Here is an 18,005-nt window from a genome sequence, read left to right on the forward strand (position 1 = left end):
TATTGGTGTGGAACTGGAAGATAAAATGAAGATGTACTGTGACAACAAGTCTGCGATTAATCTTGCCAATAATCCAGTTCTACATGACAGGACCAAACATGTGGAGATTGACCGTCACTTTATCCGGGAACGCATTGACTCAAAGGAGCTGATTCTGCCATATATGAAGTCTGAAGATCAAGTTGCAGACGTCCTAACTAAAGGGCTTTGTACTTCTTCATTCGAAAAAAATGTTAGCAAGCTTGGCATGTTTGACATGTATGCCAAGCTTGAGGGGGAGTGTTAGAATATGTTGTTGTGGGAACCGTGTCCATATCTGGACCCGGTTCTATGGGGCGCGGGTACCGAGGCGGGCTCGGTACCCTAGGCGGCTTCTCCTCTCTCCCTCTATATATTGTCCTTATGTGTAAGTGTTGAATTAAGTGGAATAACATTTTCTCTCTCCTAGGGTTGCGGTTGTGCACCTAGGTTAGAGCTTCTCCGTGGTTTTTCACCTCTCTTTGAGGTTTTCCACGTATATTGTGTGTTCCTTCTCTTTCTCTCCATCTTGGTGTGTGTTTCTACAATGACTATGTTATAACCCAGTTCTAAATCTCTTATAATTTATCTTGACTGTTAGCCTGTGACTAACAGGGGAGATCAACTCACGAACTCTGCTCCGGTGAAAGCCCAGCCTCCACTGAAATCTCTAATTTCATTTGTAATTGGGGTTAGCTCACTAAGAAACATATATACTTCTTTAGATTGGGGTGGGCTATTATCTCCTAATATCCACCTGATCCATCTACCTACCCCTATGACTCCCTATTTAGTCAGACCTATAACCCCCAGGGTCCAACCCTAAACAATGCTCCCCCCCTTACAAAACACTTTGTCCTCAAGGTGTGAACTCTAGAAAACAAGACAGTATGTCGGTTGCTAACACCCAGGTTGCTGGCAGATCATCATAAGTGTTCCATTCAATAAGCCATTCAGTTTGTAGCTGCTTCCCTTGTCTGACCCTTCGAATTCCCAGCCTGTAATAGGGGTATATGGCTGCTGGTTCAGTTAGTGCAGGAGCAGCTCTGGCTTCCATACTCGTGGGTGGATTGAAACAGGGTTTCAACTTTCAACTTTGAAACGTGAAACACTGGTTGGATTAAGCTTCCTTCAGGCAACCCAAGTTCATAGGCTATAGAGCCTATCTTCCTTTTAACTTGGTATGGGCCAACAAACCTTGGCGCCAACTTGCCACTGTCCTTCTTTATGGTTGAGCCCATGCCATGGGTAGGGCGTTGAAGGAAGACCCAGTCACCTTCCTTCAGCTGCAAGTCTCGGTGTCTCCTGTCATACTGTATCACCATGCAGTTTCAAGCGGTAGCTAGGTGCTGTTTGAGATCTTAGAGGACTGCATCCTTGCATCTCAACTGGACATCTACATCTTCCTCCATTGCTGTTCCTGGTTGGTATCTCCGGTGGGGGCGTCCATAGACAACTTCGAAGGGCGTGATCCCTATGGAAGAGTGCCAACCCATGTTATAAGCATATTCAGCCCAACTCAGGTAGTCTGCCCACAATTTTGGACGTTGCCCTGTGAAGCACCTGAGGTAAGTTTCAAGGCTTTTGTTCACTATCTCCGTCTGCCCATCCGATTACGGATGATAGGCTGTCGACATCTGCAGCTTGGAGCCTTGAAATTGGAAGTATTCCTTTGAAAATGAGCTCAGAAAGAGGGAGTCTCAATCACTGACTATCGTTCGAGGCATGCCATGGAGTTTTCCCACGTAGTCATGGAAAGCTCAAGCCACTGTCTTCGCAGAAAAAGGGTGGGTTAATGCTATGACATGGGCATGTTTCAATAAACGATCTACCACCACCAAAATGGCTGACTTTCCCCTAGATTTTGACAGCCCTTCCACGAAATCTATGGAAATATCCACACATATGCGGTCCGGAATAGGAAATGGCTGTAGTAACCCTACGGGCTTCCTGGTTTCTTGCTTGTTTTGTTGGCAGACTTGGCACCTCCTAACATAATCTGTGATCGACCTCTTCATCGCAGGCCAATAGAAAAAGGATTGCATCCTCCTATATGTCCTTTCCACTCCCTCATGACCTGCTACCTTGGAGTTACGGAAATGCACCAAAAATGTCTCCCTCAGCTCCAATTCGAGAGGTATAAACACCCTTCAGTGGTAGTACATGTATGGTTCTCACCACACATACCCAAAGCATTTGGTCAGGCTGCTACTTATGTGCCTCTTAATGTCTTGTATAGATGCTGCCTTATGCACCTGCTTAATCCTGTCCCGCAGCTTTACCTACGCCTAAGAGAAAGTCATTAGGGTCATTAGAAACTCACCCAACCTATGTCACATGGGTACTCCTCTTAAGGAGGAGTACCCGTATGGTACGGCTACGGGTACAGGTACGGCCCTGGTGCGGTCAACACAGTATCAGGTACAGTCAACGTACTCAGGATCATTTTTGTCCATTTTCGGACTCGGTCAACTTTGACCAAGTCCAAAGTTGTCCAGTTTTTGAGTTGAAAATTAAAAATCCCCCTCCCTTTTCTTGTTTTCTTTTTCACTCTAAACCTTTCTTGTACATAGTTCCCCACAACTTTTAATTTAAAATCTTCCATACAATGTTTCCAAAATCAATTCCTTCTCTATAACTTGACTCTTCGATAATAGTGTGAGCCTAACCATAGCGATGTCAATATATCTTAAAAGCGTGACCTGTTGCTCCTTCTAATCTTGATGATGCGACGGAGAATCAACAAAGCTGATATATTTGTATGTTAATTACTTTCATACTGTGTTTTGTGAATATGTTATTCATTTTGAAATTTTTTGACATATATATATATATGTCCGCGTGTGTGTACGGTCGTACCCCCGCACCCAAATTTTTTGAAAATGGTCCGTACCCGCACCCGTACCTATGTGACATAGCACTCAACTGATCGCTAGCGCGTGACAGCCTGTCCACCATTGGGTTCTCCTTCCCTTTTCGAAACTAATCTCGAAGTCAAGCCCCATGAGTTTAACAATTCAGCATTGTAAGATTGGGGACAAGGACTGCTGCTGCAAGTAGTATTTGAGGCTGTGGTGGTCGGTTACCACCATGAATCGACAGCCCATCAGATATTGTTTCTATTCAGGACTGCAAGTACAATGGCCATCAATTCTCGTTCATAGGCCGACCTTGCCTTAAATGAAGGCCCCAACATTTTGCTAAAAAAAGTGATGGGCAGATGTTCTTGGCTGAGGACCTCCACTCCTTGGCCTGAAGCGCCAGTTTCCACCACAAAAGGAAGATTGAAGTCGAGCATCCTTAGGACAGGTGCGGTCGTGATGGCTTGTTTCAGCCTTTCAAATAATTCTTCCTCCTGGCCTTCCCATTTGAACCTGTCCCTCTTTGTCAGCTCCACTAGTGGTGCAGCGATCCAGCCATAACCTTGCACGAATTTACAGTAGTAACCAGCAAGGCCCAAAAATGAGCGCAGCTCCTTGACAAATTTTAGGGGTTTCCATCTTCCTACGGCGTCCACCTTATCCCCTTCCATCTCTACCTTTCCTTGACTGATTACATGCCCCAAATGTGCAAGCTGCCCTGTTTCGAAGACGCACTTAGCCCTTTTTGCATGCAATTGGTGCTGTTGTAGCGTCGACAAAACCAGTCGTAAGTGCCTCCAATGTTCCTCCTTGCCTACACTACAGACTAGGATATCGTCAAAAAACACCAACACAAATTGGCGTAGGAATGGTCTGTCTGAACACGCCATTCATTAATGACTGGAAGGTGGCTGGGGCATTAGTCAGCCTGAAGGTCATGACCTTGAACTCGTACAGCTCATCATGAGTTCTAAATGTTGTCTTGGGGACATCCGCAGGTTTCACCTTATTTGGTGATAGTCTGCTCGAAGATCCAGCTCTGAAAAAGAAACGCCCCCATGTCCAAAAGATCTTCAATTATAGGAATGCGGTAGCAGCTTTTTACCATGATAGCAATGAGGACTCGATAATCTACACAAAACCCCCAACTACCATCTTTTTTTCTTGATTGGCAGTGTTGGGGAAGCGAAGGGGTTGTGATTAGGCTGGATAATGCCATCTTTAAGCATCTCTTGCACCATTTTTTCCAAGTTCTCCTTTTGATAATGGATGTACCTATAGGGGCGCAGTCTCACGGCCCTGGCCCCTGGCTGTAAGTCGATGTTGTGATCACTTGCTCTTGCTGGTGGTAGTCCTCTCGGTGCTTCAAATACATTGCTGAATTCCTTCAGCAGCTCCTCTAAGTGCTTGGGATTGATACAGCCTTGCCATCGTCGACCCTCTGCTGCATCAGCTGGTTCTTGATCAGACGCCACCAGCAACATTAGGGATGCAACCTTACCATTTAATAGTTTGGCAGTTGGTTGTTCCTCATCCGGCTTCTTAGCAGCATCAATTAGAATATGTCTGCTCCCCCCATTTTGATCAAAATCCATCTGCATGCCTACGAAATCTCATACCACTTCGCCCAGGCTGCGCAGCCATTGGATTCCTAGTATCAAATCGGTTCCCGCCATGGCCAAGGTAAACAGTTCAACTAGGAATTTGTGGCCCTGAATTTCCAGCAGTGAACACCAGCCCTTGCATTTCAATGTGCTCCCGTCTCCTACCACCACATTGAACGTTGGTTGTTGCTCGATTGTGCAACCCAAGGCCTTAGCTGTCTTTTCTGCAATGAAATTGTGGGTAAAGCCTGTGTCCACCAGCAATCATATCCCACACCACATTGAACGTTGGTTGTTGCCTCTGTCAATACCCCACAGCTTGTTGTTTCCGCTGAGACGCCTGTGTTTCTTTTCCACCATCTGTGCTAGCTCAAAACAGTCTAGAAGCATGCGGGCATTTGCAGCCTGCACCTCAATCTTGATTTCCTCTTTTGGGCCACCTAGGAATGCTCCCACAAGCGCTTCAATCGGCCATCCTTTGACCAAGTTACTAAGCTCCTCAAAGCATTCTTGGTACTCGACGATGGATCCCTTTTGTTTGATTGTGGATATTTCGACGTTCTAGTCAAGAAACGTCGAAGGTCCAAAACGTGATTTCATGGCATCAACTAGCCCATCCCATCCCGGTCTGTCATGCTGCATCACCAGCCACATGTACCACCTAATAGCACACCTGATAGCAGATCCATCGAAGTGGATGGCAGCATGACCCACCCTCTGCTCGTCGATGATTCCATGGCATTTGAAGAACTGCTCCGACTTGAAGATCCGGCTCAAAGGGTCCTCCCCTGAGAATCGTGGGAAGTCCATTCTAGGCTACTTCCAAGGCCCTACACCGGTTCCTCTGTTTCAGCGGATGAATTCAGAATCGGGCCCCTCGCCTAACGAAGGGGGAGGAGGAGGAGGAGGGAAAGAAGGAGGGGGTCGACGACGACGAAACTCACCGTTAGCCGTCTCTGTTCGTTCGGTACTGGGCGACCCTAATCCACGACTCGGCTGAAGCATATCCTTGATCATCGTCACCAAGGCGTGTTGATCGGCCATGAAATGCCTGCATCCAAGCTTCTGCCTCCTTGTTCTGGTTTTCGATGGCGTGCAGTCTCTTATTCATCAACGCCATCGATTCCTCCTAGGCTCCCTGTGCCTCCGCTACCATAACATTCTTCGAGGTCACCTTGTTGGGATTAGTCATAGCTCTGATACCAATGTTAGCCTCCGACTAATAGGGGAGATCAACTCACACACTTTGCCCTCGTGAAAGCCCAGCCTCCACTGAAATCTCTAATTTCATTCGTAATTAGGGTTAACTCAATGTTGTAAAACGCGTATCGTAAGGCGTATCGGTCGGGCTTTAAGATACGCTGTATCGTAACGTATCATAACGTATCGTAACCGTATCGTAAATTTTTTAAAAATAATAATAATAAATCAGAAAAAAATTAAAAAAATCAGAAAATTCATAAAAAAATCAGAAAAAATTAAAAATAATAAATTCTTCATAGAAAACATGTTTTAGATAATGATAGACTTATTATTGCTAAATGCTATAAACTTACGCGTTCACGGTTCATCATTCATACTTCATAGACATCAAAATTCATAACAATATCATTCAATTTCAATCAACAAAGCATAAGTCATAAAGTGATAAAGTCATACAACATTCAAGTGTTCAACAACCATAGATAACTCTTAAGTGGTTCGATACATATAATGATTCATCATTCATAATCTTCATCATCTTTATCTTCATCTTCATCTTCTTCTTCATCTTCATCGTCAAGAATTGGAAGATCCTCACCAACATATTCAGCACCAGCAGTAGCACTAGCAGACTCTCCTTCATCAACAAAGTCTTCTGTTGCTTCAGCTTCAAGGTTGAAGCATTCAAGATCTTCATCATCAAATATTGTAGCCGGTTCTTCCTCAATCCATAGCTCCAGATCGTCAAAGTTTTCCAAGCTGATAGGATCGAACTGAGATGTGTGCTTCCTTGCTGATGTTTTTTGTAATTCTCTACGTTACATAAGAGAAAACTTGTTAATATATAATTTCATATAAATATATTGTACAAAAAATGTAAACATTAAGTTATATTACCTTTCTTTCAACCTCATATTATATCGAACAAAGACAAGGTCATTCAACCTTTTATGTTCGAGCCTATTCCTTTTTTTGCTATGGATATGTTGGAACACACTCCAGTTCCTTTCGCATCCACTAGCACTGCATGTCTGGCTGAGGACTTTCATTGCAAAACGTGCTAGGTTTAGACAATCAAACACATACCTATTCAACCACAAATCTAAACAAAAATATAACGTTATAACAAATCAATGTGAAAGTTCTAAAAGAATCAAATGTAACAAATGCAAAGTAAATTAAACATTTCTATGTATTTACCAGTTTACTTGGACGCATGGTTGTCTTGGCTCGAACGGCGACAGGTTGTCCCATGCCTCGATAACAAGTATTATATAGATCTAACTCATTGCTGACGGCATCTTGTTCTCTAGAATCTGCCACTAACACGTTAATACAATCCAACAAACCACTTAAGACTTTTCTGTCCTTCTTAAATGTAGGAGAAAATCTAATTGCAGGATTTAGATAGTAAGCTGCTGCATGAAGAGGTTGATGAAGTTGTCCAGTCCACCTTTTATCTATCATCTTCCATATGGGCATATATAATTTTTTCTTTCCTTTTAAGTTGTCTCGAATTGCCTCTTTTGCGTTATCCATGGCCTCATATAAGTATCCTATGGAAGGCCTATCCTTGTTGTCAGCTAACCTGAGGATTTTCACTAATGGAACACAAACTTTCAATAGCTTCACATGATTCCCAAAATTCGTTATTAAATATGATATTGACAACTAAAGAAGCATTTCTTTTATGAGCATGTGGATATGCAGTCCATTCTTCACTAGCGAACATCTGCCTCAAAGGAGTTCTTTGTTTCACCACACTCTGCACAGTCAATACATTTGTGGCAAATCTAGTTTGTGCAGGTCGTATCAATTCAACTCCTTTTGTAAACTTTTTCATCAAATTCAATACATATGCATTATTATAGATAAATTTTGTTACCTCTTGACATTGGTCAATGGCTGATTTCATATCCTGCATCTCATTAAGATCTTGAAGCATAAGATTAACACAATGAGTGACACATGGACTCCAAAAGAATGTTCCATACTTTTGAAAGAACAAATCTCCTGCAGCTCTATAATTTGTAGCATTATCTGTAATAAACTGTACAACGTTTGCAAGTCCAACTTCTTGTACGACATTATCAAAAACATTGAACAAAATCTCAGCAGTCTTAGGAACATCAGACAAGTCAAGAGATTTCAAAAACATTGTACCTTTAGGGCAATAAATAAGAAAATTTACAAGTGTTCTTGACCTTGTATCAGTCCATCCATCTGACATAATGGAGCAACCTGTTTCCTTCCAAGATAATTTCAATTCATCGCAATGTTCAGACACTTCTTTCGCTGTATCTTGAAGAATTTTACCCCTCAACTGATAATATGATGACATTTTGAATCCGGGGCCTATAGAAACAATTGCATCTGCCATGGCTTGGAATTGAAAAGAATTAGTTGCATTAAATGGAATACAGGCATCATAAAACCATTTTCCTACCATCTTTTGTGCTTGATATAGCATATCTTTAGATGTCATAGCAGCACGAATCTGCGGCTGACTACCTGGGCTAGTATATGAAAGGAAAAAGCTCTTAATAGAGCCAACACTAGACCTACCAGTAGGAACTCTACCACTAGGTGGTCGCATACCACGCCTGGCCCTATCTGTTGTGCCTCTTCTCTTCCTTCCCGTTACGCCAGATCGACCTCCTTCATACATGATCCCTTTTCCTCTACGATCTCTACCTCTTGAGGTCTCCAAATCTGTTCTTAGAATGGTATCATCTTCATCGTCACATTCACAAGCTTCTTCCTCTTCTTCTTCATCTTCCAAAGGCTCATTATAGCCTACATCTGCTTCTTCAATTTCTTTTTGTATCCTCTCTTTTGATGTAAAGCATGAAGCATATCTAAACATTGCTGACGCACATATGGAGGCAAAGGTTTGTTTGGTCCTCCACCACAAGGAGGCGCATCTTTGGAGGTCCCTATCAAATGGTGTTTCATTCTACTAATCTCTCCTGAAAATGTATTCCCATAGAAGCTACATTTGAGTTTCAAGCGGTTATTCTCCTTCACCCTTTCGCACCATTGCCATGTGGGATCCATATCTTCAAAAAAAAAAAACGAAATCCTATGGTAAACTTAATGAAAAACACTCAAAATCTATCAATCTACGATTATACGATAAAAAATTATGAATACATGGTAAAAACATGAGATTTTATACCTTACGAAGAAGAAATGAAGAAAACCCCTTTCCTCCCAACGAAAATCAACCACCCACGCACAAATCAACCTCTTAATCTTCGATTTCACGGTGAAAATCAACTTTTTGATAGTGAAAATGGACGATCGCCCTCCCTGACGGCAGTATCCGAGCTTGAGAAATGAAGAACGAAGGATTTTTTTCAAAAAGAAGCCCAATAAGTAGGTATCGGGCCCCCTTTTGCGAAATCAGCCCGTATCGTACGATACGGGGTGTATCGCCTCGTATCGTACGAAACGGGTACAATACACCCCCTATTTACGATACGGAGGGTGTACCGTACCGTTATTTAAAAACGATACGGTACGTATCGTACAATACGGGTTCGTATCGTAGGATACGTACAATTAACTCCTTAAGAAACATATACACTTCTTTAGATTGGGGTGGGTTATATTATCTCCTAATATCCACCTGATCCATCTACCTAACCTTGTGACTCCCTATTTAGTTAGACCCATAACCTGCAGGGTCCAACCCTTAACATTGACACACTTGCAAATATACAAATTCATCATATTGATGATCTATAAATTCATCTACTACATTAAGACCCATGTTCATATTCCAATTGCTTTTGTTAAGTAACATCTAGTTCTCAATCAGCCTTGAGAATGAGAAGTATTATTAGTTTCCTATGTTTGTCACGTTCATTGGGAACTATTTTTTGAATATTGTTGACCTTTTTAATTGGGCTTTTATGGATGATAATCATTCATCACGTTCGTCCACCTACACATTGCATTTCCATACAACATTGCACTTTTTGGTTTGTCGTCATCGTGTCAATGTGATGATTATATTTAAGTTGTGAACTGATGTTTCTTGATTCTTATTGAAACACATATGCAATTGACAACTCAAGCTTGAGAAAAATGCCACGAACAAATCCAGCATGAAAATTGTATTGAAGAAGATCTAATCATAAAGAAAAAAAAAACAATTTGAGATGCAATAATTGCAAGGTAGTTTTGGTACAACAAGAATCAAGCAACATCTAGCTGGAATTCACAAAAGTGCTACACCATGTAAAGATGCATCACTAGAAGTAGTACAATTTTTTTGAGAGATACCTACAATCAAAGGCTAGTGAAGAAAACAAAAGAAAGACATTCTCAAAGTGGATAGAAATCAAGGTCATGGTGAAGGTGGTTGTACTTTCAACCGACAACTAAATCTGGTAAGATGCAAGGAAGAAAACTGTTTAACATAACTGACAACAGCAGAGACAAATCTGATCAGATTTTTTAAACTGTGAACCACAGCCACATGGCATGGGGCAAGAGGTCATATTTCTACAAATTGTGTACTTATGATGATCAAATTGCAGACATTTTCATTACACCTCTTGCAAGTTCAAGTTTCTCATGGTGTTGATACCTATGCCCCAACTTGAGGGGAGTTTTAAGAACGTAGGGCTATTGGTGAGGGGCTAATTTGTTCCTGTCTCAGGTTCTAGCCTTTTATCTCCATAATAGTAAGGGCTTAGTGTAATTATTGATTTTAATTAATCCCCATATAAAGCATGGGATTATGTCAATGGTATAGAAAGCTCTCCTCCACCACACCCCCCCCCACCCCGGAACCCAAAAAAAAAAAATTCTATTGTGGTGCATCCATGTAACATCACCGCATACTTTGTAGGACTTCCACATTTTTTCCTTTTCTTTTCTTTTCTTTTTCATCACAAAAGGATTGAGTTTTAGTGGGGTTCATTAAAGATTGGGATATGATTAGTGTTCTACAAACTTCATTTACTAAAAGTCTAAAATGTGGCACACTCAAGGTTAAGCATAGCCTGGCCAAAATGTGGACAGTTTGAATGCCTACTTACAATCTTCAAGGCTTACTGTACAATGAACAACAGTAACATTTTCATTAACATGAAAAGTAGCATGCATTGAGATTAGCTCCTCAGAAAATCAGCTAGGCGTGACCTCCTCATAATGAGAAAAAGAACCCCTTGATATTTTTTTTTTCTAATTTCGTTAGTTTTTCAGAGTCTTTTAATTGTTTTTTCTATTGTAAAGAAAATTACAGAAGAGAAATCAGGTGTTTATGAAGTTTAAAGAGATTATTACATATCAAAGAATGTAGCACTGAAATGAGCTATGTTGGCTCCAGTATTGATTTTCTTCCATCTTTTTCTTAGTTTAATAAGTTTTTATTTAACGCCTTTTTTTGTAGTTTGAAAGTTCTAAGAAGATGACTTGTGTAACAAATAGTTCAGCAACATATAAATCATCGCCAATTTAGAACTGCCCCTTGGACCAGGCCTGGTCCTATATCTGAGCCCAGCTTAAGCTCGAGTCAAACCCAGGCTTGCCACTTCAGCACTAGACCGGTTTGGACAGGCCCAGGGCAAATCTAAAACCATGGTATAGTTTAAAAGTTTTACATCTCAAACTTTTCTAGTCCAATGTGTCTAAATCATTATCACAAATATCATTCTTAGGTTCTTGTCGGCAAGACAATTTTAGGGCCCGTTTGATGGGCAGGATATTTCCTGTAGCCATGTAAATAAAATTCAAATTTTTGAAAATTTTTCTAGCCCATCAAACTTTGGATGAAAAAAGTGAACGTTGGGTTGGTTTTCAGAAAGTTTTTTCAGGAAATTTCTTTCCATCTCAAGGGGTGGAAAAAAATTTCCAGGACGAAAAAAGTTACCGTTGGATTCTCAAGCAATGCTTAATCCAACTATTTTGTAGTTTCTTTCTTTCATTCTTATCAAACTGAGAAATTTATTTCCTGGAACATAAACCCAAGTACAACAAACACAAAAAGGTTTTGAAAATCTGGATTTTGTTTCCATTTCTTCAATTCCTGAAATAAGTTTTCTTTCCAACTCCATATTTCCAATGCATCAAACGGCCCCTTAAGGTATTAATGGGAAAATTTTCTTTTTCTGGATCAAACGTCAAAGGACCACACACATGTAGATCATGGGACCTCTATTCCATTTATAGCTGGTACTAATCCATCAATGAAGCCTGTAGACAATTGACCAACGGTTCAGCCAAATAGGTGGAACATGAAAATCGTGTTATTCAGACTTCTAGTTGTTACTATATCATGGTGCCTCTCAAAAGTCAAAAGCCACACAAGATGCACCCTCAACAAAGGCGCATGCACAAATAAAAAGGTGCAAGCATACAAATTTGTGAAGATAGACAAGGGACCACAAATTTCCAGCAACATATATAAAAATATACACATAAGTGAAAAAAAAAAAGAAGAAGAAGAAGAAGAAGATGGCTAAAATGAGAATAAGATGGTCTAGAATCTGAAATGAACAGACAAAAAGACATATTTGTGTGAGAAAAATAATAATACCACCAACCTTGCGAATATTTCCGATGTTTGCACCAGATTTTCCCATCACTTTACCAATTGCGCTTCCAGGAATAACCATCTCTGAACTAGAAGACAACCTGCAATGCATGTCGGATAAGAAGATGAAGAATCAAGACATAAAATCCTGAAAAGGAGAAGAAGCTAACCAATTCACTATTAGAGACTCAGAAAAGACATACCCTCCATAAGACTTAGACGTGTATGATGAAAGTGATCCATAACCAGTGTCAGCAGCCTTCACACAAAAAATGGATGAAAAGATAGAGAATTTGAAACAGAAAGGACAGCAGAAAAACAGAATTCATAATAAGCATAGTCCTCATTAAGATGAAAACTTCTATTTGGGCTGCCACATCCACATTGACACCATGCAGGTGCAGTGCAGCTTGGGTGTGGCAATATACTATACTGTACATCTTATCTGTAATTCTTCTATACATGTATAAGTTTTCTTTCGGATAGTGTGTGTATACATGTGTATATGTGTGCTTGTATAGCCTTGCTGCACCCACATCTCACAACCATGTGATGGAGGTTTGCAATTCATGTAAAACAATGTATTTTCAGAAACAAGACTGGATTTCGCTGGAATTACCTGATAGGACCCATATCCATGAAGAGCAGAAGATGATAGCATACCCAGTCCATTTCCAGTATCCATCCTTGTGTCGTAGCTCAAGGGAGCTGCAGATGGAACAGCTGGGAAGGTGGAAAGTGTAGGCACACTGCCAGGATAAAGAGGAGGTTCAGAAGCTGGATGATCACCATCTTTATCTTTGAGCACATCATCTCTCAGCCTCAAAACAATCTGGGTAAGGGCATCCCTTACATTCCCTACTTCTCCAGAAACCTAAAGAAGAAACGGCGTGTGTTATTCATGAGAAAACCGATCTAAAAGCAATATAAAATAACAGCAAAGTCAAACCTCAACTAGCTCCTCATCAGCAGCAGCACACTTCGGTTTCTCGCCTTTCGAGATACGAATATCAGCTTTTGTTTTCTTGCGCATTTCATTTATAATGTAACCACCCTTGCCAATAAGACAACCAATGACCTTAGACGGAACAAGCAACCGCATCATAACACTGTCATCATCTGAATTGTCATTGATCTTGCCCTGCAACAGCAGGACAGCTTCAACAGCAACAGATTTGACATCATCGACAGACTGCAGAATGTGACATATTCACATATTAAACCATATAATCAGAAAAGTGAAGAATTAAAAGTATAACAGCACCAATCGAAGCATAGCCCAACCTCTGTAGCATTGACAGTGATGACACACTCGTCAGAACTGCCTTTAAGGTCATCAACATCAATACGAGCACCCGTTGCCTGCCTCACACTTTTGATAGAGCTTCCACCTTTGCCAATGACTCGACCAATTTTATCAGAAGGGCAAAGAACCCGGACCACTAATTCCTCAGAGCGAGCAGCACCACCATATCCAGAAACAACAGGAACAGAAGAAGAATAGAGGGGCCACTGGCTCCCTGCATCAGCAACATATCCATGCAATTCTGGTAAATGTGGTGTAGAGCCAAGTGCTGGTGCAAGAGACCTTGGTGGATGCACAAGAGGGTCAGCACTGGGGAAAAAACCACCACTAGTGTAGATAGGCACATCAGATGGGATAATAATTGGAGTAATTTCAGTGATTTCTGGTACTGTAGTATCCAATGAAATTTCCTCTTTTGGTGAGAACTTATACAGGATAGCTGATACTGCATACAGAGCCTTCTTCACTGCCTCTTGGTCCCCTGCAATCTGATGTCATGGAAACTTGTGACACGATCAATCAAAGGCAAAACAACATTTGAAGTACAAGAGAAAACTGGTTGAGGTAAGAACAGAGGAGAAAAAGAAAGAGAAATCAGATGCCTACTTTTTAGTCTAACATATTCTGATACTGTCTAAGCTAGAGTAATTCTTGAACGGCTATTATTTTTTTCCCTATTCAAATATTTATCAGATACACATACAGAAAGTCAGTATGCCATGTATATGAATGCAGAGGTGCCCCATTTTTCAAACATATTTCGCTGCAATTATGTCACCTAACTCTGGTGTGGCAGCCTAATTGCAGCACCCTTGTGATAGTAGAACATAAGCTGCAAAAATTATGTTTAAAAATATGCTGGACAAAGCAAAGAATGCGATCACCTAATGAAAGCTCAAAATCCTGGTTCTTGTAGACTATCTACCTTGTTTATTTGACTATTGGACAAGCAACCATGATATTATTGCTCCATTGAAATACAATATGGTGATTATCCATGTCATGGCCAGACCATTTCCAGGTAGAAATATTTTAAGTTTCAACAAATTGAATTATCTCCAAGTCGTCAATATGCCCACAAACTATTCCCATGGTACAAACAATCATCAAGAACTCAGAAACAGTCAACCAATATGACCATGCATCGGAAACTTCATATTTCCCAGAAGATAACACAAAACACAGGAAAAAAAGAAAATGCTTCAGTGTATTGGAGTGTTCCTATCACTAGAAGCAGCAACTAGGGTGATTGCCACTAAAAAGTACCCCTCTATACCATAGCCACAAATATTGTTCTTTGGCATTGATGGCAAGGTTTTCCTTGCATATTTTTCAGCAAAGTTGTCTTTCTTGGGGAAAACTTGGCAAATTTTTTAAAAAAATTAAAAAAGACCTAAAACCAGGTAAAAATAAATAAATGAGAAACTAATAAGAAGGCATAATAATAACTAGATAAAATGATAAAATTAATTTTGTAATGATGATAAATAATTTAATTTAAGTTTAAAATTGAAATTAACGATGATATTAATGGTAGAAAAGAGAAAAACAGAAAAAGGGGAATAAACAAGACAAAAGTGTGATAAAAATACTATAAAACACAATAAACATTTTTGCATGTTCTTTTCCAAAAAATGTGATTTTTCTTTTTTTTTTTGTGTTTTTCTTGTTTTTTTACGTTAATATTGTGCTTTTTCCAAAAAAAAATATGATATCTGTGGCTATGCTTTATATTTAACAAATTGGATTGACCAGCATGGAGAGTGCTCTTATTACTTATATGAATAAAAAGGAGACGAACATGTATTGAAATAAAGAAATACAAGAAGGACATTGCTCAGTAGTATCTTGAAACAAGAGAGCAATAACACATGAACCAGTCATGCAGTTCTTGATCATCAGACCTATTAAAAAACAGGTGAAGGAACCATCATAACCTAATACCAGTTTTTCAGTAGAAAGCACGAAAGAGCTATCACAAGAGTAAATATAAAAGAACAATTGAACTGCAATTTGCAGATTAATGAAAACTAACATTTAAAAGCCCCCCAAGTTGACTTGGCTGACCTGATGACTCGGTCCTCAACCTGGTCAAAAAAAATGGGAAAACCAATAATTGCCAAGGCTAGGCTAAGTCATGGGATGACCATGCCGAGTCATCTGAGTTTTGGCCGAGTGACAGGTGAGTGTAATCGAGGTCATCTATGGATATGATCTATAGTGTACATCAATGTTGTAAAAAGTGTATCGTAATGTGTATCGGTCGGACCAACTGACACTCATATCGTAGTGTATCATAAGTGTATCATAAAGTATCGTAAATATTTTCTAATTCATAAAGAATCAGGAAAATAGAGAAAAAATTGAAAAACAAATCTTGAAAAATCAAGAAAATTGCGTTCAATATAAAAAAAATCATTATACATATAACGAACATTAATGATTCATTATTCATAAAATAAAGACTGAACTTAAAAGTATTACATATCACCTCAGAATGTATAATTCGTGGTCATTCACTATCAAATGAGAATTGAAATAATGTTTATAATTAAATAACATCATAATTATTACCAATCAATACAAGAACCATTCTTCTTCATCCTCATCCCTTCAAGCTGCTGATTGTTCCTTTAAGACAATGATTTCTTGGTTTTTAAAATGGTGAAAACTCAACCTCCCACAACTCTTAGAAATGTTGAAAATGGAAGGGGAAAGAAATGGTTAAAAAAATGTCAACTTTGAAAAATAAAGTTGTATCGTAAGATACGGTCTGTATATGTTGTATTGTAAGACACGGGGTAGTATCGTAAGATACAGTGTCGTATCATAAGATACAGCCAATGTGGGCATGATACACATGCATTTTGTGTATCGTGCTTGTATCGCATAGGTTAATAAACCTATGTGATACGTATTATATGATATTGCTCCATATTGTACGATATGGATAATACTAGTGTATATTACACAAATATACCTGTAAATGATACCAAAATTTGCATGTCATATCAAATTTTCAGTGTAGTATACACATGCTAACGCAGGTATATTTGTATAATTGTAGTAGTAAAAATATTACTAAAATTTGTATTGTATATATGCATATACATTATTCTACATGTTATGTGAAATTTATCAGTCTTATAATGAATCAAAAACACTATTTTATTTTATACATATGAAAATATAATTTATGTAAGAAAAAAGTTATCAAAACCAGACCAAGTGACTGAGTTGACCCTGCAGGTCATGAGTTGACCCCATGAGTTACGAGTCAAGTCCCAAGTCACAAGGTTTTAAAACCTTGATGTAAACTATCTCAAACTAGGAAGCCACAGCCACAAAATCAGAAGCCTGACCAATCTTGGAAGCTATGTTGTTAAGGCCTCGCCTAGGCATGGACTAAGCGCCAGTCCACACATCGCCTAAGTCCACCACTTAGGCGACGGGTTACGTGTTGGAGCCTAGGCGCCAACACACCTAGTCCATGGGAAAATGAAAAGTCACCTTCCCTTTCAATTTAAGTTTCTTAATTGAGTATATATTGTTATGTACTTTATTTTGTATTGATTACGTATTTTTAGGCATTGTTATGTTGATTATGTTGTTATATGTACACATTGTAAGCCACTTAGTCTATTACATAGTATATGTATATTGTTAGCCTGTTATATAATATGTAGTATTGTGATACCTGTTATATGCATACTTTAGTATGGTTATGTACTTATATGCATTGTTACTGTTGTGCACTTATATGTATAATATTATGTTGTAAGCCACTTAGTCTATTACATAGTATATGTATATTGTTAGCCTGTTATATAATATGTAGTATTGTGATACCTGTTATATGCATACTTTAGTATGGTTATGTACTTATATGCATTGTTACTGTTGAGTACTTATATGTATAATATTATGTACTAATAGTCTTTTTTATTATATTATGTCTTTCTTTAAGTACAAATGGACTAAAGCCTTCTTGCAGATTTACATTCCTTCTTCCAGAGATTAGATTTAGTTTTTTTTTTCTTGTCTTAGATTACATTTAATGAATAATGTTAAACTTCCTCTATTGATTTTGCATATTCAATGAAGTCAACAATCAATTTTTGATTGTTTAAGTTGACTATGTCTGTTATGTTACTACTCTCCACATTTCAAATATTAGTAATAGTTAATCAAATAACTTGACTTATTAACATAATTAAGAAAAATTTAAAAAAAAACAAATTACTTTTTTACCTAGGCTCCCATAGGCCCACCTAGGCGCTAGGCCCTGCACCTGAGAGCCTTGCAACATAGCTTGGAAGGCACAAACATGATAACCTATAACAAGATGCAGATACCATGTCAAAATTGCTAAGCACAGCCTAGGCAATGTGTTGATGTATTAAATTTTTTAAAAAAAAGATTACACATTCAACAACTAAAATTATATGATTATCCACTTATAACAA

At 39.1% G+C, this 18,005-nt stretch overlaps 2 protein-coding genes across 4 annotated transcripts in view; both read right to left on the reverse strand.

The window, feature by feature from the left end:
- LOC116267539 (KH domain-containing protein At4g18375) overlaps positions 1-18,005 on the reverse strand; it is a 36,420-nt gene that overhangs the window by 13,884 nt on the left and 4,531 nt on the right. Inside the window, exons 3-9 of one of the 3 annotated variants that reach the window (XM_050075217.1) lie at positions 13,518-14,027; positions 13,183-13,425; positions 12,853-13,107; positions 12,437-12,492; positions 12,244-12,334; positions 6,584-6,728; positions 6,144-6,499 (exon numbers count right to left, since the gene is read on the reverse strand). In XM_050075217.1, coding sequence (XP_049931174.1) covers positions 6,627-6,728; positions 12,244-12,334; positions 12,437-12,492; positions 12,853-13,107; positions 13,183-13,425; positions 13,518-14,027 — 1,257 coding nt within the window. In that variant the 3' untranslated portion in view covers positions 6,144-6,499; positions 6,584-6,626. Of the gene's footprint in view, positions 1-6,143; positions 6,500-6,583; positions 6,729-12,243; positions 12,335-12,436; positions 12,493-12,852; positions 13,108-13,182; positions 13,426-13,517; positions 14,028-18,005 lie in introns of those variants that run through there. The other 2 variants (XM_050075218.1, XM_031649316.2) reach the window with 2 other exon arrangements.
- LOC126409228 (uncharacterized) lies at positions 6,654-10,442 on the reverse strand. The gene is made up of 2 exons (XM_050075220.1): positions 6,887-10,442; positions 6,654-6,788 (listed from the first exon to the last, which is right to left on the reverse strand). Exon 1 carries the CDS (start codon positions 8,550-8,552, stop codon positions 7,266-7,268), a length of 1,287 nt encoding a protein of 428 aa, XP_049931177.1. The 5' UTR covers positions 8,553-10,442; the 3' UTR covers positions 6,654-6,788; positions 6,887-7,265.

Source organism: Nymphaea colorata, chromosome 14, assembly GCF_008831285.2.
Source record: "Nymphaea colorata isolate Beijing-Zhang1983 chromosome 14, ASM883128v2, whole genome shotgun sequence".
Taxonomy (NCBI): Eukaryota; Viridiplantae; Streptophyta; class Magnoliopsida; order Nymphaeales; family Nymphaeaceae; genus Nymphaea; species Nymphaea colorata.